This window comes from Musca domestica, unplaced genomic scaffold (genome assembly GCF_030504385.1).
Source record: "Musca domestica strain aabys unplaced genomic scaffold, Musca_domestica.polishedcontigs.V.1.1 4, whole genome shotgun sequence".
Classification (NCBI taxonomy): Eukaryota; Metazoa; Arthropoda; class Insecta; order Diptera; family Muscidae; genus Musca; species Musca domestica.
Window position 1 is genome coordinate 18,878,633 of NW_026712328.1, and position 26,113 is coordinate 18,904,745.

The 26,113-nt window shown below is 34.3% G+C and overlaps 3 protein-coding genes and 3 non-coding genes across 7 annotated transcripts in view; 1 reads left to right on the forward strand and 5 right to left on the reverse strand.

The window, feature by feature from the left end:
* The window catches only part of LOC101888338 (carboxypeptidase N subunit 2), a 35,344-nt gene extending 20,924 nt beyond the window's left edge, over positions 1-14,420 (forward strand). For both annotated transcript variants that reach the window (XM_011297832.3, XM_005176388.4), the window contains exons 3-6: positions 11,167-11,392; positions 12,352-12,755; positions 12,819-13,187; positions 13,287-14,420. In XM_011297832.3, coding sequence (XP_011296134.1) covers positions 11,167-11,392; positions 12,352-12,755; positions 12,819-13,187; positions 13,287-13,853 — 1,566 coding nt within the window. In that variant the 3' untranslated portion in view covers positions 13,854-14,420. The remainder of the gene's footprint in view (positions 1-11,166; positions 11,393-12,351; positions 12,756-12,818; positions 13,188-13,286) is intronic.
* TRNAA-CGC (transfer RNA alanine (anticodon CGC)) lies at positions 5,958-6,029 on the reverse strand. The gene has a single exon. It is a non-coding gene; the product is annotated as a tRNA-Ala (tRNA).
* Positions 6,456-6,527, reverse strand: TRNAA-CGC (transfer RNA alanine (anticodon CGC)). The gene has a single exon. It is a non-coding gene; the product is annotated as a tRNA-Ala (tRNA).
* On the reverse strand, positions 8,727-8,798 carry TRNAA-CGC (transfer RNA alanine (anticodon CGC)). Its single transcript has one exon. It is a non-coding gene; the product is annotated as a tRNA-Ala (tRNA).
* A 1,938-nt stretch (positions 14,421-16,358) lies between the features above and the next one.
* LOC101888168 (uncharacterized) lies at positions 16,359-19,721 on the reverse strand. The gene is made up of 5 exons (XM_005176386.4): positions 19,568-19,721; positions 19,447-19,494; positions 18,895-19,373; positions 18,623-18,824; positions 16,359-17,697 (listed from the first exon to the last, which is right to left on the reverse strand). The coding sequence occupies exons 1-5, from the start codon at positions 19,571-19,573 to the stop codon at positions 16,576-16,578; spliced, it is 1,857 nt and encodes a 618-aa protein (XP_005176443.1). The 5' UTR covers positions 19,574-19,721; the 3' UTR covers positions 16,359-16,575.
* A 3,159-nt stretch (positions 19,722-22,880) lies between these two features.
* On the reverse strand, positions 22,881-24,782 carry LOC101891439 (guanine nucleotide-binding protein subunit alpha-11). Its single transcript, XM_005176406.2, has one exon. It carries the CDS (start codon positions 23,938-23,940, stop codon positions 22,888-22,890), a length of 1,053 nt encoding a protein of 350 aa, XP_005176463.1. The 5' UTR covers positions 23,941-24,782; the 3' UTR covers positions 22,881-22,887.
* Between the last annotated feature and the right edge of the window lie 1,331 nt (positions 24,783-26,113).

The window sequence follows — 26,113 nt, forward strand, 5'->3', positions numbered from 1 at the left end:
AGTTACACGTTTTCCTATAATCTCCATATTTTCGTATCTACCGATATTTCGTATTTGAGTTCATGATTGGTTCTACCTCCTGTAGCTTGGCCAAACTTATTTATTAGTTAGTTATTTTTTTATTAGTTAGTTATTTTTGGCGAGTTGTCTATATATTTCGCAAGAATATGGAAATCAAAAAATTATTTATATCCATGTGCTCTTAAACGATTTACATAATTATATCCAAAACACTCTAGCGAAGTAGACCCTCTTTTATGATTTTTTAAGCGGTCGAAAGCTTCTTCGCGGTCAAAAGTTGAGAAGCTGAATGATTTCGTTCAAGTAATTTTTCTGTCAAAATACTTTATTGACATTAGATTTCAAATTGTTTGACATCAAACATTTTTTTTTCAATGTGAATCGAAAATTATAATAAATTCTAGCAATAGTAATTATACTCTCAGCCATATGGCTAGAGACGGTATAGGGTAAGTGTGCCTAAGTTCGGCATGTCCCAGCAGTCGGCACCTTTTTATTTTTAAGCCCAAATAAATGAAACTATTATAACTAAATGTACATTGTTTACTTCAAATATATTGTCAGCTATCTTTGTGTACAATTTCGCTAAGAAAAGATGATTTATTCTAATAAAAATTAAATTTTTGTCTGTGAAGGTCCTCAACAATCCATATTCTTAAGAAAAGTACAATAAAGACGTCGAATCAGTTTAATTAAACAAAAATATTATATTTTAATGAATTAATTTATTATTATTATTAATTATTCTTACAAAAAAATTGGTTTGCCGATTGTTGGAACATGCCATACCGACTATTGGCAAGTGGTGCCAACTACTGGCAAAAAAAAAACATTGTTTTAATAAACTATAAATTTATGAAATTTACTAAAAATATATAAAAACTTTATTTATTATTGCAAAAACTATAAAAAATTTCGAATCTGAATAAATTAACTTTGTAATAATTGAAAAGTTCCACTCAGAATGGTGAGCGATTAAACACGCGAAAATCCTAAAATGCCGACTACTGGTACACTTACCCTATATCATTTGATACGGCCAAAACGTGCCTCGTCGAAATAACGGTTTTAGACCCCAAGTCTCTTTGGACCAAATCCGTTTCAGGACTTTTGGAGTCGATCTAGCAATGACCGTCCGTCCGGCCGTCAGTTTGGCTGACTGGTTCGCACGATAACTCTCGAAGGGAGTATTCGATTTGGTCCAAACTTGGTACATGGTAATATTTTTGTCAAACTTAGATCGAGTTCGAAGATGGGCAATATCGGTCCACTCCTTCTGTCGACATTTTCAAAGACAATATTTTATTACACAGGAAGAGAATGGATGAACCGATTTTGCTCCAACTTTGCAAATCCTACTATTTCCATCAGTGCTGGGTCAGGTGCGAAAATGGAAAATATCGGTCCACTTCATCAAGTACGTCCCCCACAAAGAGTCAAAATTTTGAAAAATTATAACTCTTATAAAATGTGTTGTAAGTGTCCGATTGTCTTCAAATTTCACAAACCTCAATATATATAATCCCAAGGTCTGGCATTAAAATGAAATATATCGGTTTACACCTTCTGGTACCTCCCCAACAAAAGGTCGAAATTTTCAAAAAATATGTTTTCTGCACAGAAAGAGAATAATCCGATGTTGCTCCAGCTTTGCAAAACCTACTTTTTGCGTCAGTGCTAGGTAAGGTGCGAAAATGAACAATATCGGTCCACTCCATCAAGGGCCAAAAAGGGTCAAAATTTTGAATAATAACAACTTTTATAAAATGTGATGTGAGAATCCGATTGTCTTTAAAATTTGACACACCCCAATATTTTTATATACTCAAGATCTAGTGTTAAGATGAAATATATTGGTCCACTCCTTATGATTTCCCATAAATTGGATATAAATGTTCTTATAATTTTTGTCATACCAATATTTTACCTGAAGCATAAAAATGGAATACTTCGGTCAACTATATCTAATACCTCACACACATGTTAACTAAAAATTATTACATATCTCATGAAAATTGAAGGAAGTTACCAATATAGTCCAAACCTTGTACGTTGCAATATTTATATCATACTTATTTACGTCCGATACGAAACGGACAATATTGGCCCATTCTTTCAAAACCCACTCCATAGAGGGTCAAGAGTTTGAATAATCATAACAGAAGTCAAAATATTTTTAAATAATCGAACATTGGCTGAGGGTATACATATGTCGGCAAAACCGACCGATAATTTTTTACTTGTTATCTTACATTCTACCCTTATTAACAAACTAAATAAATAGTTTCAATCCGAGATTTCGCGATTGTCTTGAGCATGAACTAGAATTATCTTAAAATTGTAAGAAATTGTATTAAAAATATCTGATTGTTGATAAAATGGAAGTAGGATATAAAAATAATGCGAATCAGATTGATGTTTCAAAGAAATTTATAGGTACAAAAATGGACACAATCAGAAATAGTAGTAGGTAAATATGATATTTTAAAATTCTTTGCTGAATTTTTGGACCAAATAAACAATATATTTGTTTTTGCACGTGAATACTTAAAAATATTTACTTTGATAACACCAAATAAAGTTATTTCAGATGAAGACTTATCCATTTCCTCTCGTTTCAAAATTTGCAAAGCTTATAGAATGCGAACCTGATTCAATAATAGCCAACTGGAATTTATTACGACTGGGTGAAACAGATCATTCATATCCGATTTATTTTGGGAAAAGGTTTCTAAAAAATTAAAAATGGATTGAATAAAAACTGTTTTCGTGATCTCGCCAACTTTGTTTTTATACCCTCCACCAAAAAAAGTATGGAGGGTATATTAAGTTCGTCATTCCGTTTGTAACTCATCGAAATAATCATTTTAGACCCAACAAAGTATATATATTCTTGATCAGCGTAAAATTCTAAGACGATTTAGCCCTGTCCGTCCGTCTGTCCGTCTGTTGTAATCACGCTACAGTCTAAACGAATTAAGATAGGAAGCTAAAAATTTGCACAGATCTCTCTTTTGTCTGCAGGCAGGTCAAGTTTGAAGATGGGGTATATCGGTCCACGATATCGTATAGCCCCCATATAACGGTACCCTCGATATTCGGTATTTTGATGATGTTAGCCAAATTTTTCAATGGAATTGTCTGAAAATCCACACAACTAATTCCTTGTGGGTACTTTATACCTCGGCAGAGAATTATCTATATAGGTCCACAATATCGTATAGCCTCCATATAACGGTACCCCCGATATTTGGTATTTTGATGATTTTATCCATATTTTTAAATGGAATTGTCTGAAATTCCACAAAAGGAGTCCCTTGTGGGCATTTTACCCCCTCAAAAAGAATTGTCTATATAGGTCCACGATATCGTATATCCCCCATATAACTGTACCCCCCGATAATCGGTATTTTGAGGATTTTAGCCACATTTCCCAATTGAATTATCTGAAAATCCACACAAGGAGTTCCTTGTGAGGTCTTTACCCCCAGACATAGATTTATTTTATTTTAAAGATTTTAACAGAATTTTCAATGGATTTTATTTTTTGAATATTTTCTAATTCGTTAAAAATGGTGGAGGGTATTTAAAGTTCGGCCCGGCCGAACTTACTGCTTTTTTACTTGTTAATTTGCTTTCTTTATCACATAGTTCTGCCGCACCAGAACGTAACTTTTCTACGTTTTTACTATTAAAGACAAGGCTAAGAAATAATCTAGAAACAAATACTGATTAGAAATAGCAAAAAGACTTGAATATAAAAACAAGTCTATAACAAAAACAAGTAAGCAAAGTCTATAGCCGTGCGGGGCCGACCATGTATACCCTACAACACTACAATATATGGAAAATTTCGCTTCTTCCCTGTCCTTTCCACTCTTCTCATGCAAAATTCCATCCGCTCAACCCCTAAATATTTTGCGATCATCTCCAAATGCAAGAGGCCCCTCTGTATCTCCAAACTTAGACTCATCTATTTGCTCGTCTACGATATTTGGCTATACTCGTCAACGAAATCAGCAAAAAAACTCAGAATTTCACCGCTGGTATATTTTGCATTTCGCCTGCAAGTTATTTTCAGATTTTCCGTAAACCCACTGTCCTAAACTCTAACTTCGTGCGAAGTTTCTTGTCTTTTGGTTTCTATTTATGACCTTTTTTAACGGTTTCAAAATCAGGAACATTTTTGGTTGTTGGTCCATTTCAACCTCTAAATATATTGCGGACATCTTTGAAAACAATCGGTCTAGCCCTTCTGAACCTAACCTTATCCTTGTAAAAATTTTCGTGAGGATCGGACGATAATTACAATACTAAATATTACAAAACAAACACTTCACTATTATAAGTCAAATTGAAAAAATCGCATGCGATAAAAAATATTAAATAATAAAAATATGTTACCAAATACTATAAAGTCTATATTAACATCATTATTGGCATCTTTTTATGCGATTTTTAGATTTTATTCTATTATGCCAAGAGGGCATTCTGAATTGACAAATTTGTCAAAATCAGTCCAGCCATTCTTGAGATATAAGCAACACCCCCTTTCCTTTGTGCATATATACATTGTATATATTACGCTATATATATCCGATATATTTACTATCGGCATCTACGTAACGGTCAGGATTGTTCGTCTATTTGCGATTTCGTTGGGATTAAAAATATTCGCGGTTTAATGGAAAATGTGACTTTTATTTAACACAAATGTTATGGTCTATTTCACCCACTAAATATTACCCGATGACCAAAATTGGAAGACTTCTGCCCAGCCCTAAGCTCTAGCCCCATGCTAAATTCGATTGGTCTATATTTGCGACCTGTAGAGCAACTGCAAAATCAGGAAATTTTTCAGTTTTTGGTCCATTTCGACCCCTAAATATTATGCGATTATTCCCAAAAGCAATAGGGTTCTATTCTGGTTCTAGCCTAAATTTCGTTAAGATCGGAAAATAATTGCGACCTGTAAAGTGATTACAAATTAACATGGACAGACGGACGGATGGACATACATAGCTAGATCGACTCAGCCCGGCGAGATAGGAAGATCCATATATACTTTCCTATGTGGTGTTACATAATTTTTGGCCCAATCAAACTTATAATACCCCCAACGCATAGTGTTGTAGGGTATAATTAATGACTAAATATGTTTTTTTTTTTTTAATAAATATAATTTTTGTAAAGCGTATATAATACAAATGCTGAACTTCAATTGTATGTTTGTTTATTTATATAATTGATTTAAAACTGTTCAGTAATTTTTTCGGAGGTCTGTCATTTTGGTCGGATTTTGGGGAAATTTTGGTGGGATTTTTTTATCTTCTTGCAACACTACTAGTTTCCTTTCCTCCCTCTTATTCACCTTATTCTTTAAAATTTTAAAAACACTGCATTCCCTGTTGTTTTCAGTTGGAAACTCAAATGGATCCCTTAAAATATGCTATCAATTTTGCTAAATACTTCCAACAAAAACTTAAAACATTTGCAAATCCATCCATTCAGACCAACATTGCGATACACATATTGAATGTTTGTTAGGTCTGATTGTAGGTAGGTAGGTATGTATATGTACAAGCATCGTATACGAAAAACATATAAAGACTTCATCAATTCGTGAGTCATCGTAACTTACTCCGCGAGTCTATCTATTTTTAACATTTAATCACGATAAGGTTGAGTAGTGTGTCGTTTAGCACTTTCTTATATCACGTATTCCACACATTTGTCGAGCCGTGTTTTTGGCACAGCGTTAGTGTTGCGGAACAAAAACTGCCAGGTTGTCGGTTCAAATCTCACGCAAAGCAAATACTGAGTTGTGTGGAAGTTTTTCGTTCAGAGGATTTTGTTTAACAAAATCACCGCACGTTTCTTTATAATTTAGACCTAAATGTCATCCAAAAATACGGCAATCGCTATTGTTTAGCTACTGGAGATGCCGGGGTTTGAACCCGGGACTTCTCACATGCGAAGCGAGCGCTCTACCACTGAGCTACATCCCCTAATGAGCCGGCGCGTGATACAAAGAGTATTTATTATTAAATAATAGAGTTGTACACAAACTTTATTCCGATTTATACGCATAATGCTTTACTGTAATGTTGTGTTAAAGGTATAGAGCAGAGTACAATTTATTTTAAAGAAAAAAAAAAAAACAAAAATTTAAAACATTAAACAATTTATAAATATATATTTTTTAATTTAATTAAAGCTAATTTAATAAAGCTAATAATGTTTTAAATTTATTGTAAAATTACAATAGATTATACATTTTTTATAACATAATTTATTTTGTATTATTTCAGACTGACATTTACACCTGTAGATGTTTAAATTAGAAATTTAATTAATTTTCGATTTTTAATATAAATGATAAGCCAAAAAAATGACCAACTAGGCAGCACTGAGCGTAGTTATTCAATGCTACATGGAGATGCCGGGGTTTGAACCCGGGACTTCTCACATGCGAAGCGAGCGCTCTACCACTGAGCTACATCCCCCCATTTCCAATGCGGTAGATTGCTGTTATGCCACAATTACTTATGAAAGGACAATGAGTTTGTCGGGAATATTTCGGCCTTGTTAATCAGAAGGGAAGTAATGCCCTTGGAAAAGCCTAGCAGTAATTGGGCTGCACCGATATTTTGCATTTTTGACTGGCTTAAGTCATCGGCTGGCTTCTTCGTAAAAGAACAAAGGAGTTTTATGATGATTTAGTTCAATTTTCGATCAGCCAACGACTTAAGCCACTCAAAACAGTGTGTTATGTACTCTCACCTTAAGTACGTATATAGAAGTAAAAATTTTATTTTAGCCACAATGAATACGATGCAGTGAGAATTTATGCATTTGGAGTTACATATAATAGAATTTGCATAATCATGGTGCACTGCAAATTAAGAAAAAAAATATACAAAACAAAATCAAAATTGACATTTTTTTGTCAAATATTGTTCTGTTACAGAACCTGCAAGAATCTACTACTTTTGAATTTTTTTACGATATCATAAAGGAAAAATCGGTTATCTTAGTAAAAAGTTGTACTTTTTGCAGTTCTGTAACAGACCACATATTTACCCAATACGATTTTTTGTTGTTGTTAAAATCTGAGATTTTACTACAGGGGCTAAATTTTTGTTGACATATCTTTCACCGATTTGCTCCTTAATTTAAATACCAAAATCATGAAATCTTTATTTGAGTTGATAATACGGTAGATATAATATAATATTTTAGACTTCGCCTCCAATGGTTTAATTTTGTCACACTCTTTTCAACATTTCGGTCGATATCTCACGAATAAATATTTCAATATTGCCTTCCAATGCGTCAATATTGAAACGGCCTTGCTGTATAGAAATGAGCCTTAAAATTACATCACAAAAATAGTCTAAAACCCTCGATATAGGGGGCCAATTGACAGGTTCCGAACGTTAAATTTTTCCAGAACTCGCCTACCAATAAGGTCATTGTTACAAGTACTGTGCTGCCTGAGACACCGTCTTGTTGAAACCACATGTCATGCAAGTGAAGCTCATGCATTAGAGCAAAACAAGTTGGATATAATTTCACGGTAGCGTTCACCAAATGCAATCACGATTCGCAGTATCTGTAATAAAGTACGGTTCAATTTTGTCACCAGCATATAAATCTCACTAAACGGTGACTTTTTCTTGATAAATTGGAAGCTTTTTCAATGCTTCTGGCTTATATTCACTCCAAAAACCACAATTTATGTTATTTACGTACCAATTGAGACAAAAATGAGCTTTGCGCGCGATGAACTCTATTAACAGAAAATACATGTTGATAGTAAAATTCAATGTCTTGCAATCGTTGTTCGCTTGAAAGACGATCCATGATTAAATTATAGACCAAACTAGAGATTTTTGATAGTGAAATAAAACCCGAACCGTGTGTGAGCTGTTTAAACCAGTGCTGGCAAAAAAGGGAATAGTTAAAAAATCACCTCTTATTGGACAATAAAATTATAACATTTTTTGACAGGAAATTTGGTCGGGCTTACTAGCCGACCTTGTATAGGTTTGGTACCAGTTTTGGTCAAGCTCTATCAAGTTGTAAAAAGGTAGCCAATTTGGAATTAAGGTACATGTCCATAAAGAACTTTTCCTTATTGGCTTAACTCATCGGCTGACTTTTTCTTAAAATAGCAAGGACTCGGTTGGCGAACAATAAATGGATCAAAATCGAAAAATTCTTTGTTCTTTTACGAAGAAGCCAGCTGATGAATTAAGATAGTCAAGAAAAACCTTTTATATGCTCTCCTCTTTAGTCCCATGATTATTTTCAGTTTTGGTTGCAATTGACAAATTTGACATTTGGAGAGCTTTTTTTCCTGATACAATCAATTTAAAGTAATTCAAAACTCTACGGATGTTTACATTAAGAGACAAAATATTCATTATCTGAAGTTTAAGGCGGATATTCGTAAATCTTAAAATATATACCATTGTCCATTTGTTTCGCCATAAATCAATTATTTTATATAAAGAATTAAGTATTTAAATACAAACTACGTAAGAATTCTACAGCTTTTAATGTTTAGAGGACAACTTTCTTTAGAATGAGCCCAGTGTGGTCTAAGGGATTTCTCCTCCTATATCTTGTCTTCAGTCAAACTAAAACTTCTCCATTACTCCTAAAATTATTCAATTTCTTAAAAATTGAATTAGAGAGACTGGAGATGCCGGGGGTTGAACCCGGGACTTCTCACATGCGAAGCGAGCGCTCTACCACTGAGCTACATCCCCTCTTGACCCTTCTGGCGTACATGCCAATATTAAAAATTATTTTATGTATTGAAATTAGAGATGGTTTTTACATTGAATTTATACCTTTTTAATGGAAATTTTAAACTGTATCCTTATATACATTATATATAATTATTGAGGGAAAATTATTACCATGATATATTCTTAAATCGGTCAAATTAGATTCCTCCCAAAATTTAGGGATGGGATTCTAGGGAAAAGTGCAAAAATGGATTTTCATTTTTATATATTCTGCACAATTAATTATTTATCACTTTATCCTCTGTCGTAGTCGTAGTCGTCTTTACACACTGCTACTTTTATATTGGTTCCACATAATGGTAGCACTCAGAAATAGGTCCTGTGACTTTATGCGCAAATTTTTATTTAATTTCTAATTCAACGATTTTTTCAAATTTGTTCAACTGAATGAATGTTTTCAAAAGTTATAACAGGCCATGGTAAATTAAGAATGTAAAGTTATTTTAAATATGCATATCCATCTCTGTATTTTCTGTTATTTTCCTTGTTAAATTTCTGCATAGGAAACAGTTTCCCATCTCTGATTCCTGTATGTACAATAAATTCATAAATATATTCATAAATGACAATGAGATGTTGTCAAATAAATAATTTTGAAAAAATTGTAAACATATGATTGCATGACCTTACCTTCCTAATTCTACCATGTAACAGGCGAGTAGATTTTAGAAAATTGAAGGATATGGTTGACAACCCTGAACACGAGCTTTAAGTCTTTCGGATACTAATTGGATGAATCGCAAGATGAATCGTGAAACGATGCATGGCAAAACAAGAGAAATGGAGTCATTTACTAAATCGAATATGGCAATCCTTTTCTGAAGTACTCTACATGGTTTCTCAAATTAAATTTATTTTCATATATTTTAATAATATAATAATATTTAAATATCACGAGCGGCATATTTTACAAAAATAATACATAATAAAACTGTTATATGTTCTGAGGAAGGCGAATTTTATTTATCTTGTCTTGAGCGTAAACTTGTAAAAATAGAGATGTTAAACCCTTCATCTTAAAGAAAAATTCTCGGCGCAGTTAGTTCTTGCGTAGATCTCGAATAACGTTTTATTTTAAGCCAGCCTCTAAGGATAAAACCACCAGAAAACCCGACATTAAATGTTGGCAAAATCTTCACAATGCCTGCACTGTATAAAAGGGCATATTGCCAATTGATTCTGTATAAAAGGAAACGTGAACCTAAATACGAGTTTTTTGTTATAGCCTGTTGTTGAAATTTGTTACAATTCATGTGAATAATGTTGCTGAAATCATAAAAATACCGAGTATTGGAAGGTATCGTCATATGGGGGCTATACGAAGACGTGGACCTGCATACGAAAATTTTTGTCATAGGCTGTAGCACACATAACGAACTTCAAATATGAAATTTGAAATAATTCCGGTAAATAATGTCGCAAAAATCATGAAAATATGGAATATCGGACCGTTATATGGGGGCTATACGAAGACGTGGACCGACATGGCCTATTTAACCTGCCTACAGGTAAACTATGCATGTATGCAAAATTTTAGCCTTCTACAACATCGTTAGATCGTCTTGGAATTTTACGCTCATCCAGAATATATATACTTTGTAGGGTCTATTATAAATATTTCGAGGAGTTACAAACGAAATAATAAATCCAAACCCCAGAGTAGCCAACAGGAACATGTTGCCGTAATCTTCACTATACCACTATTCTGTCGTAAAACGAAAAGTTACCATTAGAATTTCCTGTAATGAATTTAATGCCAGTTCGACTGAAAATGCGGGATACCAGTATAATAGTACTACAAAGCTCGATATTGTCGATACAGATCGACTGTCCTAGCTGCAGTGAAATGATACTTTGAAGCAAAATTCAAACAATCTTTTGCCCATATCTATAGAAGAAGTACAAAATATACATTTGACAATGCATGAATATCAAATAACGATTGCATGAGATTACATTTGTAATTGGTTTAATATACAAACAAAATACTATGTAATAGAGTAAAGATATATGTAGAAATAGTCGTTTTACATATAACGAGTAATCTGACCATCATGGTGATACTTTGCAACATCCATTTTTTTCCATGCAGACTCTCACAAAAATGAGTAAATACTTATTTACAATATAAGCTCTTCAATATCATCCTTTTAATCATTTGCGTTGTATAGTCAACGGAATATTTTAATGAAATTAGCTTTTCTAGGATTTTTAAATTTTTATCGGGTTTGACCATGTAAAGGGCTTGATCTCTAAACAATTTAAAATATACAGCAATTGTATCAATTTCTCACCTAAAATTCTTTTTTTTTTATTTAAATTGCAGTATATAACATTTTGCATCGCAATATTTTGGATACAAATTGGTGGCGCCCAACATGAAGATATTCCCTATGAGAATGTTGAGAAGATTTGTGAAAAATGTGTTTGCATCGATAAACCGGCCGATCCGAAAACCAATCAAGTGGCACATCATCTCTTAAGTTGCACTGTCAAAGGATTCAAACACATACTAGCCAGATGGCCTGAAGAGTTTAACGCTCATCAGAAAGGTAAGCACGCATTAAAATGATTTGAAAGAAAACAAGTAAAAAAAAACCTAAATTCGATCGGGCGGAACTTTTAATACCCTTTGCCATTTGAATGGAACTTGAAAAATTTCAACAAAATTCCGAAAAACTACCACTTAAATGAAAACCGTTATATGGGGACTATACGAAGACGTGGACCTGCTTGCGTTTTTTTTCGTCATAGGTTGTAATATCTTCCAATACGAAATTTGAAACTATTCTGGTGATTAATGCTGCTGAAATCATGAAATACCGACTATCGGGTGGTACCGCTTTATGGGGGCTTTACGAAGACATGGACCTGCATACAAAAATTTTTGTCATAGGCTGTAGTACTCATTACGAACTTCAAATAATTCCGGTAAATAATGTCGCTAAAATCGTGAAAATACCGAATATCGGAAGGTACTGTTATATGGGGGCTATACGAAGACGTGGACCTGTATACTAAATTTTTTGCCATAGGTTGTAATACCCATTAAGATCTTCCAATACAAGTTTAGAAATGATTCCAATGAATAATGTTGCTGATATTATGAAAATACCGAATATTGGGAGGTACCGTTATATAGGGGCAATACGAAAACGTGGACCGTACAAATTTAAACTGCCTACTGGTAAACTATGCTTATATGTTAACTTTTAGCCTTTTATCTCCATTCTCTCAAAAGGTAGCTTGATTACAACAGACAGATGGACAGACAGACAGCAGAAACACAGACGGGCGGACGGACATCGCCAAATCGTCTTAGAATTTTACGCTGATGCAGAATATATATACTTTGTAGGGTCTATTATGAATATGTTGAGGAGTTACAAACGGAATGACAAAACTAATATATCCTCCATAGAATGGTTAGGGGTATAAAAACTGATCATTTTTCCACACACTGACTTAAAAAAATGTAATAACTTTCTTGATACTATATTACCTCGTCTAGATAATGTCATTGTGGCCAGCTTTTCGGGTAACACAATCGAATTATTACAGCAGCTACCTACCACCAATGCCACACTGAGTTTCGCTTGTCGTCATTGCTCTATTAAATATCTGCAATCGCCTACATTTATGGATGTACCGAATATTATTTCACTGGACTTAGCCTATAATGCTATAACCACTGAAGAATTGATACCGGATGTATTTAGGGGGCCCTATCACATTAGCAGTTATGAACCCATTGCATTGGCCGAATTGGATTTAAGTCACAATCATTTGCAGTCTTTAGACCGCCTGCTGTTCCAACATACACCCAATCTAACCAAATTGAATTTGGCGCACAACAATTTGCAAATTTTGGATTATCCCACAACGGCGGCATTGTCATCTGTTACACTTTTAAAGGTTGGTCTATTTTAGAGTTAGGTAATAAATATTTTATGTTTTGTTTTTCTCAATTTTTTTTAGAATTTAGATTTATCCTATACCGGTCTAAAAACAATACCGTCTGTGATATTTGAAAAGCTTACATCTCTGGAAATCCTTAATTTGGCTGGCAACGAATTTATTGCATTGCCAGAGAATTTCCAATTGATTGGTCAGTCGCTGAAATCTCTGAACTTGGCTGGTAACAGATTTACAGCCTTTGAAGAAACAAGCTTTTTGGGCCTTAAAGTGTTGACACATCTCAATATCAGTGGAATGCCCACATTGAAAGTTGTTAAGTACAATACATTCACTCGTTTGGAGCATTTAACGCATTTGGATAGTTCCCATAACACCAGGCTGGATACATTTGACTTTGACAGTTTAATGCATTGTGTTAATCTCACTTATGTAAGTATGAATTATGAATTAATTGTAATTTAGTTGTGGATTCCTAAATATTTGCTTTGGAATTTTGTTTAATGTAAACCTTCTAATAATTATTTTCAGTTGGATATCTCACACTGTCACCTAACATCGCTAACATTAAACATGGATCTGTCACCAATATTGAATAATACAAATATAACGGCGCCCAGTCCTTGGCCCAGACTTAAAACATTCCTAATAGCTGGCAATCCATGGACGTGCGACTGCAACCTTCTACAAGTATTGGAGTATGCTGGCTCCCATCATCGTTTGGAGGGTGATCAGAGTCGTTGTGACATGCCATTCATTTTGGCCGGTGTCAAACTGTCCAATCTGACAGCATCTCAAGTCTGTTCGATGCGAATACCTGCCAAATATCAAATTGTCGATGAAAATGCACCGCCACGTTTTCGTCGTAAGCGTTATATAATTCTGACCGTGATAACAGCATCGGTTGTCGTCGTCATGGGTCTAATCATTGGGCTAATAGTAGTGTGTATACGAAGACGCTTAAAACGCGACGATTATGGTGTGGAACCCATACGCTATACCAGTGTCAGGAGTAGCAATTTATCGGCATTTTCACACGGTCAAGCGAATGGCAATGGTACTAATGGTTCGGCAGGTACAAGAACCTCGGGTGTATGAAATTCCAAATGAAGAACTATGTATTTTTCTTTGTTTAATTTTTATAGAAAAAAATCCTAATTAGAATTTAAGTCTGATGATTTTCACAAACCATGTAAATTGTATTTTAATGATGTATGATTGTATTATTGTACGATTTTATATGAATTGTTGGCCAAAGATTTTTTTTTGTTAAATTGTGCGTGTGTGCTTATTGGTATATCCTGTCAATAGCATTGATTTGAAGGCATACTTACCTAAATGAATAGTGCTTAATTTATTTGTATATTTTTACCCCATAGGTTAAGTCACAAAATGCTGTATTGGAAATTAAGGTTTCGAAATGTAACCTCCTTGCCATAAAGTAGTGCTTAGAGATTTTATTTACGAATAAGTACATGATTTTTTTATACTTCGATTATTATATATTATATTGCCACTATAAATTATATTAATTGTATAAAAAGTTTATGAATATTTTACTATTGAAAAACTGCCGTGTAAAATTTAATAACAATTTTTGAAATAAAATGTAAAATTACATATTTTTTTAGAATTTATTTTCCACTATATATCTAATATATACTACTGTCAGGCACCGAAATAAGCTTTGCTCAATGAGATCAGTTTATACTGTCTCCAAAGGAAACTGAAATGTTTTTTTGTTGCCTTCGACGGTTTTCACCACTGGAGGTGAATACAATGTATTTATTGGAATGGTACCCATGGTAGAATACAGGTAGACACAATTAACGCTTTGAATGTTTGATTCCGATTTTTGAATGTTTTCTTATTTAACACCATGTTCCTATATGTGTTTTTAAACAATTTAGTATAATTTACACAGTTTTCCTTTAAAAACTTTCAATTTCAAAAATAAGTTTGCTGTCAAAATAAGATCAGTACTTTACACATGCATGGACAAATTTCCGATACCGAATTTAGTAACATTTAGTACGCATATTCAAAACAATCTACATCTCTCCATCCTAGACATCTACAGTGATCGAAAATTAGCATAATTTTTTCTTACAATTATAGTACACATTTCCGAAACGACCTCTTTATCACAAACCTACCAAGACAAAATTTCAGCTTTATTCGTTCACCTACATCAAACTGTTCCAAATTTTGTATACAGGGTGAGATGAAACAACTTCAACAAACTTTAGACTATTGTCATTTCTAAGCCATTACTGCGACAGCTGTTAAAATTATTCAAGTGACAGCTCATTTATTGTTTACAAGCGTACAAAAGCATTTTGGTGAGAATTTTCGAGAAAAAAGTTAATTGTGATGGAATTAAAGGGTAATTTCTTTATATTTGACTGAAAACCACAAGTAACTATCGTTAGAGCACTACAGCATTTAAATGTGAATAAATCTTTTGTGTCTCGTACCATCGCTCGTTACCGTGATACTGGTAGCGTAGCCCGACGCCAAGGAAGTGGACAGAAGAAAACAGCAACATCAGCAGAAATGGTTCAAAAAGTAAAGAATCGACTTAATCGAATCCCGCGTCGCAGTGGCCGAGAAATGGCTCAAGACTTAACATATCGCAATATTCCATTCGGCAAATATTGGAAAATGAGCTCGGGGTAAAGCCATTGAAATTTCAAAAAGTGCAAGAACTTACACTACAACAGAAAGAAAATAGACTCAAAAGAGCTAAAGAGTTGCTTCGCTTGGCCGAAAGTGGTGAACTGCCGAATTTGGTTTTCTCCGATGAGAAAACATTCGTTGTCCAGCAGTTTGTAAACAAACAAAATGATAGCGTTTACTTGCCAGCTGAAAATGTGCCCCTTCGGTTGGCCACCAGAACTCAAGCGCCGGCCATGGTTATGGCGTGGGCCGCCATAACAAGCGATGGTCGCTCTACGCTCGTATTAATCGATCGTGACATTAGAATAAATGCCGAATATTATAGCGAAAATATTCTGGAGGGTGTATTAAAGCCTTGGGTATACAAACATTCCAACTGGACTCAGCACCATCGCACTCAGCTCGCGTCCCACAGTAATGGTTACAAAATGAGGTTCTTAGCTTCTTTTCCAGCGCACAATGGCCACCAAAATCTCCGGATACCAATCCGTTTAACTATTTTGTCTGGAGTATTTTGGAAAGCAAGATTGGTACTAAAAAATACCAAAGTGTCGATCACCTCAAGCAAGCGTTAAGCCGGGAATGGGCCAAAATACCGCAGAACAACATTCGGACAGCGTGTGATTGATTCAACAAAATTTAAAAAAATGTAAAAATTATGGCGTTTGACTTTGTTGCAGTTTTTTTTATCTCACCCTGTAGTTCGCACAGTTAGTACTCATTCCCAAAACCTCCTTCATATAACAAATTTACTTTCCAACCTTGATTCTCATTCCAAATTTCATTACACGGCTACGCACCAAGCCTGACAGTCGTGCAAAATTTCACGATTCTAACTTCAGCCGTTTCGTCTGGTCGTTGATTCTCACTAACTCAGTCAGTCAGTTATTTCTATTACTAAGCTAAATGAATACGGAGCACCTATTAAGTTATATAAGACATTGTATATTTTAACATCAAAAGTATTAACATAATAAAATCGTTTTATCTTTTCTTTTCTTTTTTGGTTACATCTTTTTAAGGCCAATTATAAACGTTGTCTTATAAATTATAAAAAAGAAAAAAAATATTTAACATTGCTGTTATTAACGCTAATTTTAAATACACTTTAAAAGCAATGCAGCAAAAGCTCCGAGAATGTTTAACACTCGCTTTCCAAAATGTCTTCTTCACCCAACGCATTAGATGGAGTGGGCGGAACATCCAACTTAAATAGATTAATTGCAGGTTTTTGAGCCAAAAAGTTGCGCATTTCAGCAAAGTTATCACGTTCTTTTAATTTCTTGGTACGGCGTTCATACTCTAAATCGGCACTGCCCTCGCTGCCCTCATCTGAAACATCATCGTCAACTTGTTTTTCAGTAGAATTACACTTTTCCTCAAAACTTTCACAATCTTCATTGTCAAACAGCTCATCGACATTTATTCCCTTTGCGGCCAAGACTTCACGTTCCTTTTGCAACATGACCTTACGTATCGGATCAATGCGTCCCTTAAGCTGTTTCAAAACTGGTTTAAAACGCCCTTTGGTTATCCGTTTCTCGAAATTTAATATTTCCAAGTCTTCTTTACGCTGTTCCAGCTGTTCCTTCTCTAATTGTTCCTGCTCAAGTTTAGCCTGTTTTTCGTCAAACATATAGGCATAAAAGTCATCTGTCTTTTCTGCATCGTTGGGGTTTTGTGAAATTTCTACACGTAGGAAGCTTTCGGGAAATTCTTCATCGGTATCCAGAGATTTGGTTTCACTCTTTTCGCTCGGTTCCTTCAAATCCAGTTTGCTATTCAAGAACTTGTTATAGACCAACATAAGACGCTGGAAATCATCGAAACATAATGACAAAGCGTTCTCAATACTGCGCATGTTATTGGCAACTTCTACCATATGCTTTGCATTATCCTTTTTGACATTTTCCGTTTCTGTGAGCCTCTGTAGGGTTATGTCCAAAGCTTGACATTCTGCTGCCACTGCCACCATACATGCGCTGAGCTTCAACGATGAATCTTGCAAAATTCCAACCGGATCATTTCTTGTCCTTAAAGCTCTGTTTGCATTGAGCTCTTCTAATTCTAGAGATTTTTTCTTGTTTTGCTCTATGGCAAGATTTTTGAAGTGGTTTTCTTCTTCCAACACTAACTGTCTGATAAGGCATTCGATTTTAGCCAATTCTTCATTTAGACGGCTCAACGATGGTTTTGTGTAAATGGTTAAAGCTAAACGTAGAAGGAACTGTGATTGAACGTAGGCGAAGATATTATGAAAATCCTAAAAAAAATATAAAGTTATGTAAGTTATAGTTATAATAAAAATTTGTTTTAATAAGGCTGGTTTCAAAATCAATTCAAAAGCAAAAACCCGCAATCAATATGTACAGAAATAACCAGTTAAAGATGCAAAAATCGGGTGACACCATCCATACACCACTCTTCAAATCAAATTTATCGTTATCGAATGCATTATATGTATAAAAACTGATTGAATTGAACATGTACATCTAAATTATAATTAAGTTCAACTTAATAATTTCTAGACTGTTTGTAGTTACTTGTACTAAATACCATTGCTATCGAGGGGATATTATCGGTTTCCAATGAGGAAAAATGTCAATTTCTTATAGATTTTATTCGTCCTAATTGACGTGCATAATATAGATGAAATTGGAAATATTCATACATTCAAGCTTAATCCAAATCTTACAGATTATTCCTTGAGGCAGACAAGTGAACTGCGCCCAATGTTATATCAATTGGACATTAAATGTTATTTTTACTTTGCTCAAAAAAACACAGGGATGGGCATCAAGAAATGGACTCATAAGGAACTAGTCTCGTTTCCCTTAGCACATAAAAACAAATTCAAAGGGGCAATGCCCTTTTCCGTGCTCTGTAAAAAGAATATTGCTAAATCGAACCAAGATTTTCTATTTATCACGCTTACCTATGTATATTATTAAATCTCAATTTCTTCGGAAACAACCTCCTATTTCGGAATATAAAAATTAACTAACTTGTCTCTTTCATCCCATTTGGATGATCAGATAAAATTTACAAATTATAAAATCTTTAAAATATGATTTATGTTTTCAAAAAAAAAAAAAGAATCTGCCAATAGGATACGAAAATTTCTTGGTTCTAAATATTATATGTAATCGGGATTCAAATATTCTTACTTTTTAAATATTCCCACTTACTTTAATATGCTTTGGACTATAGTCAGTAACGTTAGTTTTAAAATAGTCGCATTCTTTTAAGTCTTCCATTGGAGCATAATACTGTGAAAATCGCGCTGGTAATGGATATTGTGATTCTAATTTTCGGGTCGCTTCAAACAAAATTTCAGTCACTTCCTTGGCTGCCGTAATACAATCCCAAGCCCTTTCAATTTGACGGGACCTAATTTGTAAATAAAAAAGGTTATATATGTATGCAGATTTGTGTTGAAATTATTTTGCAAATCACATACTCTATCAGTTCTTGTTGTTTCATTATAATTATCTCATTGAAATAAGTCATATTACGTCGTATACAATTTCCAAAGTCATCAATTGTGCGTATGAGATTCTCAAATTCACGTTCCACGATTTTATTGCGAAAACCGAAAACTTTTTTCACAGCATACAAAGCGCTAAAACTGCCAGCAACAACTGCCGAGGGCACCAAGAGAAGACGCAGTGCACGTGGTGTTATAAAATGTTCCAAAACAGTGGAACCTAATAACAGGCAAGTATTGCGTGCTGTAAATATTTCTGGCCATTGTGCTCCTATTCGCAACGCGTTACTTGTTTGTGCATTCGAATCTGTTGCATCGGCGCCGGCAGAAGATTCAATTGTCTCAAACGACCTCTCTTGCATGTAGGCCATGCATTGTTCCAGAGCTTCAACATGATCGACCAGCAATCTTTTAGAGTATAGAATTTTATTAATTAAGCTGTCGGTCGCCGCCTGCAAAGTATTTCAGACAAAAATAATGTAGAATATTTCGCACATACATATATCATTATCAATGTGTCCTTACCTGTTTTTGCTTTAGCTCTTCCGACAGTTGGCGACTAAGGTGCTCAACCTATAAAATGCAGAAGCAAAGAAATGTAAATCGGCACCTGCAAATGTTATGTAAATACTAGCGACTTATTCACCTTCATAATTATTTTGTGTATTTGTTTATGTGCGTATCAGGTAGTATTTTAATGTTTTTCATTTATTATTAGAATCTTCATTATTTTGTCGAGTCTAGGGATAGGTAAGTCGACTTCCGATTAATTGAATAATCGACTTTTAGTACTCAAAGTTCTCAAACTCGACTAAGGACTTGGGTGCAAAACCAAGTACTCGGTTACTCATAGTCGATTTTTCGACTTATGCTATGTTCTCATTGCAATTTCAATCACGTTGTTCGCTCTCTCTTTGTAGTCGTGCAGTTCCTGGTTCAATTGAACGATTCACTCAATGGAGCGACTGAACTAGGTCAGCCAAAGTCGTTCTTTTCAGTTTATTAAAAGTGCGAATGAATGAAAAAAATTTGTTTTCAGTTAAGTTCAAAACTCTTGCTCCCATGATACAATGAATTCAAGGTAGGGCATAACTACCATATGATTTTAATTTTTTTATTTTTCTGGCTTAATATGTCAACTTCATTTGTTTATGTGTGCGTATTCTTTTCAATAATAAAAAAATTGTTCAGAAAATATTCAAATTCGGGTGTTTTCAAAATGCTTATTGCGACGTATGCATCGACAAAATCTACAGTTTTTGTCGCGAAATAAACAATAAGAGATATATAGGACATGATTTTGAAAAGAAATTTTGACTTTTCATTCAGTTTTCGCGGTTTTAAATTATTTATTCATAATCAATGCAACAAGTTGTTTGCTTTTTTATTGTTTTGATAGTAATTCTGACATTACAAGCCAAACAGGTAGACCTCCATACTTGCAATATTTTCAAAGTTAACCTACCTTGTATTCATTGTACCATGTTTGCTCCTTTCCAAAACCTACAAGTATATATTATGGGCCGCAATTGAACTAAATCAACCTAAAACTTCTTTGTTCCTTTAGTGCCTCGGGGATGGAGACCTAGTTTTTATCCTGTAAAATTTGACAAGGTAAATTACAGAAAATACAGAAATGTTACTCTATGTATTGTAGACACAAACCATTTGTTCAAAATGCATTTTGTCTAGTCTTTACCATTTTAGATCGTTGACCAGCGTATGTATTGTTATTATGTGATTTTTACCTCATTAAATGTTAAAATTTTTTCAAAACCATATACAAGAAGACTGACGCTGGCGAGAACTTATTTTTTTAGCTGCATATTGAGAAGTCCTTGTATAAAAAGGCATACACCTCCGCTCATCAAAATTGGTCGGAATGTACCCATATATTTTTATTAAACTTTTTATATACAAAAAAAAAAACCGATTGTAAGCTAAACACATCGCAATATTCCATTCGGCAAATATTGAAAAATGAGCTCAGGGTAAAGCCATTGAAAAAAAGAACTTACACCACAACAGAAAGAAAATAGACTTAAAAGAGCTAAAGAGTTGCTTCGCTTGGTCGAAAGTGGTGAACTGACGAATTTTGTTTTCTCCGATGAGAAAACATTCGTTGTCCAGCAGTTTGTAAACAAACAAAATGATCGTGTTTATCGCCAAAGAAAATTGAACAAATCTCATTTCAATATCCAATACACATATATAAACAAGTAAAAAAACTGTAAGTTCGACCGGGCCGATCTTTGAATAACCTCCACCATTTGGAACGATTTTGGCAATTTTTATACCCTCCACCATAGCATGGAGGGTGTATTAAGTTTGTCATTCCGTTTGTAACACCTCGAAATACACATTTTAGACACCACAAAGTATATATATTCTTGGTCACAAAAAATTCTATGTCGATTTAACGATGTCCGTCCGTCTGTGGAAATCACTCCAGCTTCCGAACAAATTGAAGTAGATTGATAAAATTTTGCTCAAATGTAGTCTGCAGGACTTTTGGTATTGAAAAAGGGCCATGTAGGTCCACGTCTTCGTATAGCCCCCATATAACTGTACCTCCCGATATTCGGTATTTTGATGATATTCTATATTCTTGATCAGCATAAAATTCTATGCCGTCTGTCCGTCTGTGGAAATCACTCTAGCTTCCGAACGAATTGAAGTAGATTGATAAAATTTTGCTCAAATGTATGTTATGTCTGCATAGTATTTGGGCATGTAGGTCCACGTTTTGGTATAGCCCCCATATAACTGTACCTCCCAATATTCGGTATTTTAATGATTTTAGAGACATTTTTCACCAGAATTGTTTCAAATTTCTTTCGTTCGTTCGTAATGAATACTACAGCCTAAGACAGAAAATTGCTGTGCAGGTTCACCTCTTCGTATAGCCCCCATATAACGGTACCTCCCGATATTCGGTATTTTAATGATTTTAGAGACATTTTTCACCAGAATTGTTTCAATTTTCTTTCGTTCGTTCGTAATGGATACAACAGCCTACGACAGAAAATTGTCTGTGCAGGTCCACGTCTTCGTATAGCCCCCATATAACGGTACCTCCCGATATTCGGTATTTTGATTTTATCGACATTATAACCGTTTTTTTAAGTTTCGCATTTCAATATTGTAATGGATTATGACAAATGTTACCTACGTAGGTTCGTGTCGTCGTATAGACCCTAATATAATAGCTACATTCGGTATTTTTAAGATTTAGCAGAAGTTTTAACGGATTTTATTGTTTTTGAGAATTGCCAAATTCGTTCCAATTGGTGGAGGGTATTCAAAATTTCGGCCGAACTTACAGCTTTTTTACTTGTTAAAAAAAACCCGTTAAAAAGCCTTTTAAGATCTTAAAAATACCGAATGTAGCCGTTAGATTAGGGTCTATACGACGACGTGGACGTGCACAGGCAACTTTTGTCATAAACCATTACAATACTCAAATGCTAAACTTGAATAAAAAAATCAGTGAATATAGGGAGGTACTGTTATATTGGGGCTACACGAAGACGTGGACCTACACAGACAATTTTCTGTCATAGACTGTAGTATCCATTACGAACTTCATATACCGAATTTGAAACGATTCCGGTAAATAATGTCGCTTAAATCACCGAAATACCGAAAAATTTGAGATACCATTATATAGGGGCTATACCAAAACTTGGACCTACATGACCATTTTCAATACCAAAAGTCCTGCAGACATAATATAAATTTGAGTAAAATTTTATCAACCTACTTTATTTCGTTCGGAAATTAGAGTGTTTTCCATAGACGGACGGACATCGCTAAATCGACATAGAATTTTATGCTGATCAAGAATATATAAACATTGTGGAGTCTAAAATGTATATTTCGAGGTGTTACAAACGGAATGACAAACTTAATGTACCCTCCATACTATGGTGGAGGGTATAGAAATAAAATTAAACATGAAAGTGACTAATACAAGCCAATTTTATTTAAGTTATCGCTTAATATTGAATCACGTACAACATCGAATACAACTTTAATATTATTTGTGTCGGTGGCACACGTGAAATGTTTAAAGGTTTTCTGCCGCGGCAAATCTTTCAGGAACATATTTGCTATGAAATCCTTCGCAGCTTCATAGTTCTTCTTGGGTCCGGTAAATTCAGGAAAGTACGCATCCAGATCCGAGTACATTATTTTCTCGTTCAGCAAGTCAATTTTATTGAAAAACACTACAATGGCCGTATCGTGGAACCACTGGCTGTTGGAAATTTTATGAAAGACATTTCTCGATTCAGTGAGACGATTTAGTTGATCAGTTTCTCGCAACACTTGGTCATACTCGGAAATAGCTGTCAAAAATATGATAGCTTTCACGGTGTCGAAACAATGCATCCACTTCTTACGTTCCGAACGCTGTCCACCGACGTCGGTAATTTGAAATTGTACTTTCTCCACCCTGAAAAAGTAATCAATCAGACCAGTTGTTTTTATTCTCACATTTAGGATATCGCTATCGGTTGGCAGATAAGATGGTTCCGCTATGCGGTCTACATTTTCTATAAAATATCTGGCCGAGTCAATTAGTTGATACTTGTTACGATTCCGAAAACATTCTTGAATTCCGCCATCTTGCCATAATTCCTTTATATACAATAGATACGTTTCCAGAGAACAGGAGAACGTGTCAAAATCAGCAGAAGCAATTATCTCGGCATTTCGTTTATTGGCCTTATTTTCATACTCTATGTTTAGGGTTCGCATAGCTGCGACCATTGTTTGCATTGCGTTTAAAATGTTCTGTTTAATGCTGTGAATATAATCACGTCGTTGCTCGTCAGTAAACCCATCTTTGTAGATAATTTGCATTTGTCGTATAAATGTTGATTTTCCCGATTCTCCGGTACCCAATAGTAAAAGCTTGAACTTGGTCCCTTCATCGCGTTTGCTCCGCTTGATTTCGTTATTAATCTTTTTGTTCTGGATATCAGCATCACTTAAAAAACAGTAGCAACAAAACATTCTGCGATCAAATCCTGTCGAATATTTCAAAATTTCGCCTTTTCCCCGAGTCGTTTGCACCGTATGACAGTTTATTGCGGTATGATTTGCAATAAAAATTATTTCAATTATTTTCGTTCGGATTACTCAAAACTTATAATTAACTACAAAACCAGCGTTTGTAAACATTATATATTGCGGTTATGTGAGCTTTGTGCGGCACTGCATAAATCTAAAAAATCATGCAGATGTTTCATTAAACTAAAGCTGTAAAAACGTTGAGAACGCCTTTATAATTGGTGCTATTGTTGGTTATTGCCATAACTTCGATATAAATACGACCTTTGTTTCTCCTGAAATATCTCTGTGTCTGACACAGGATTTGGAAACATGACGGAAAACTGATGAAAATCTGCCACATCTTGAGTGACAGAAATTGGACCTTACCTAATACCCGACGTGCCGTAAAGAAATATCCCTACAATGGAACGATATTTATGGACCATATTTTCACGTATCTTGAAACAAAAATAAACAAAACAAATAAAAAGACACTATGTTCGACCGGTCCGAGCTTTTAATAGTCGCCACCATTTGGAATGAATTTGTTATACTTAAAATAAAAAAAGTTATAATTGCCGCTATAATTTTAAAAATTTCCGAATAGCTTGTGTTGCAGTTATATGGGGTTATACCGAAATGATGGTCCCTATAACGAAATGATCAAAGGGGGAAACGAAGCGCACCAGTATAAAATCGACCACCCAAAAAAACTGAAGAGCTACCATCGTACTGGAATTTAAAAAAAAATACACTACAAATATACATTCAAAAATAGTAAGTTAAAATCAAGGTGTAATTGACAATCATATGGTTTCTAACATTTTAATAATTTTAATAAAATTGTCAAATATAAGTTTTCACATTACCTTGCTTTGAACGTTACTTTTTCACAATAAAAATATGATTTTTTTGTTTTTTGAACTCAACACAATAACTTGCATTTATATTCAATTAATCACAATGCGAAAGTGTATTAAATGGGACCTTTATTTTTGTCCCAAAGAACGAATGTTGAAGACGAGGTTGGACTCAAATATGCGGGTTTGAATTGTCTATGAAATCGTGTATATGCGAAGACCATTTCTACCACTTTAATATAATAAAAGAAGATAATAGAAAACTACCAACTTAATTACAATTTGTAGAGCGGTATTTGAAAAAGAATTGTCCTGAAAGAGAATTGTCCATATAGGTCCACGATATCATGTATCCCCCCATATAACGGTGACCCCGATATTCGGTATTTTGATGATTTTAGCCACATTTTTCAATGGAATTGTCTGAAATTCCACACAAGGAGTTCTTTGTGAGTACTTTACCCCATGAAAGAGAATTGTGTATATAGGTCCACAATATCGTATATCTCCATATAACTATAACCCCGATATTGGGTGTTTTGATGATTTTAGCTACATTTTCCAATGGAATTGTCTGAAAATCCACACAAGGAGTTCCTTGGGAGTACTTATCCCTTGAAAGAGTATTATCTATATAGGTCCACGATATAATATAGCCCCCATATAACGGTAACCCCCGATATTCGGTATTTTGATGATTTTAGCCACATTTTTCAATGGAATTGTTTGAAATTGTACACAAGGAGTTCTTTATGAGTACTTTACCCCCTGACAGAGAATTGTCTATATAAGTCCACGATATCATATATCCCCCATATATCGGCAACTTCCGATATTCCGTATTTTTAAGATTTTAAGAGAATGTTTAATGGATTTTATTTTTTGAAAATATCTTAATTCGTCCGAATGGTGGAGGGCCGGGCCGAACTTACTGCTTTTTTACTTGTTTTAACTATCCTTTTTAGTAACAAGTCAACATCCAGCAATATTTTGGATAAATTGCTATAAATACATATCGTGTTTAGTACATTAAATACACGATATCAGTCGAAAATGTATATGGCAAATTCATTTTTGTACCAAATTCCGTCATTCATTCCGAATTTCATTGGAAGCGGACGTACAAATCGTGTTTGGCAAATAGCTACATCCAAATCTTAACCGATTTCAATGTAATTTGGCGAATTTATTTTGTATCTTTATACGTTTCATACTTGAAGACTGTATCTACAACCGATCAATATGTGCATACAAAATTTAAATTTTTGGAGTTA

Bases quoted from the DNA above. Each gene is read 5' to 3' on its own strand.
- LOC101891439 (XM_005176406.2), bottom strand. From the start codon at position 23,940: ATGTTTTGTTGCTACTGTTTTTTAAGTGATGCTGATATCCAGAACAAA.
- LOC101888168 (XM_005176386.4), bottom strand. The intron at 19,374-19,446 runs GTAAGGACACAT...AATACTTTGCAG, and splicing joins AAGAGCTAAAGCAAAAACAG to GCGGCGACCGACAGCTTAAT. The intron at 18,825-18,894 runs GTATGTGATTTG...TTTACAAATTAG, and splicing joins AAACAACAAGAACTGATAGA to GTCCCGTCAAATTGAAAGGG.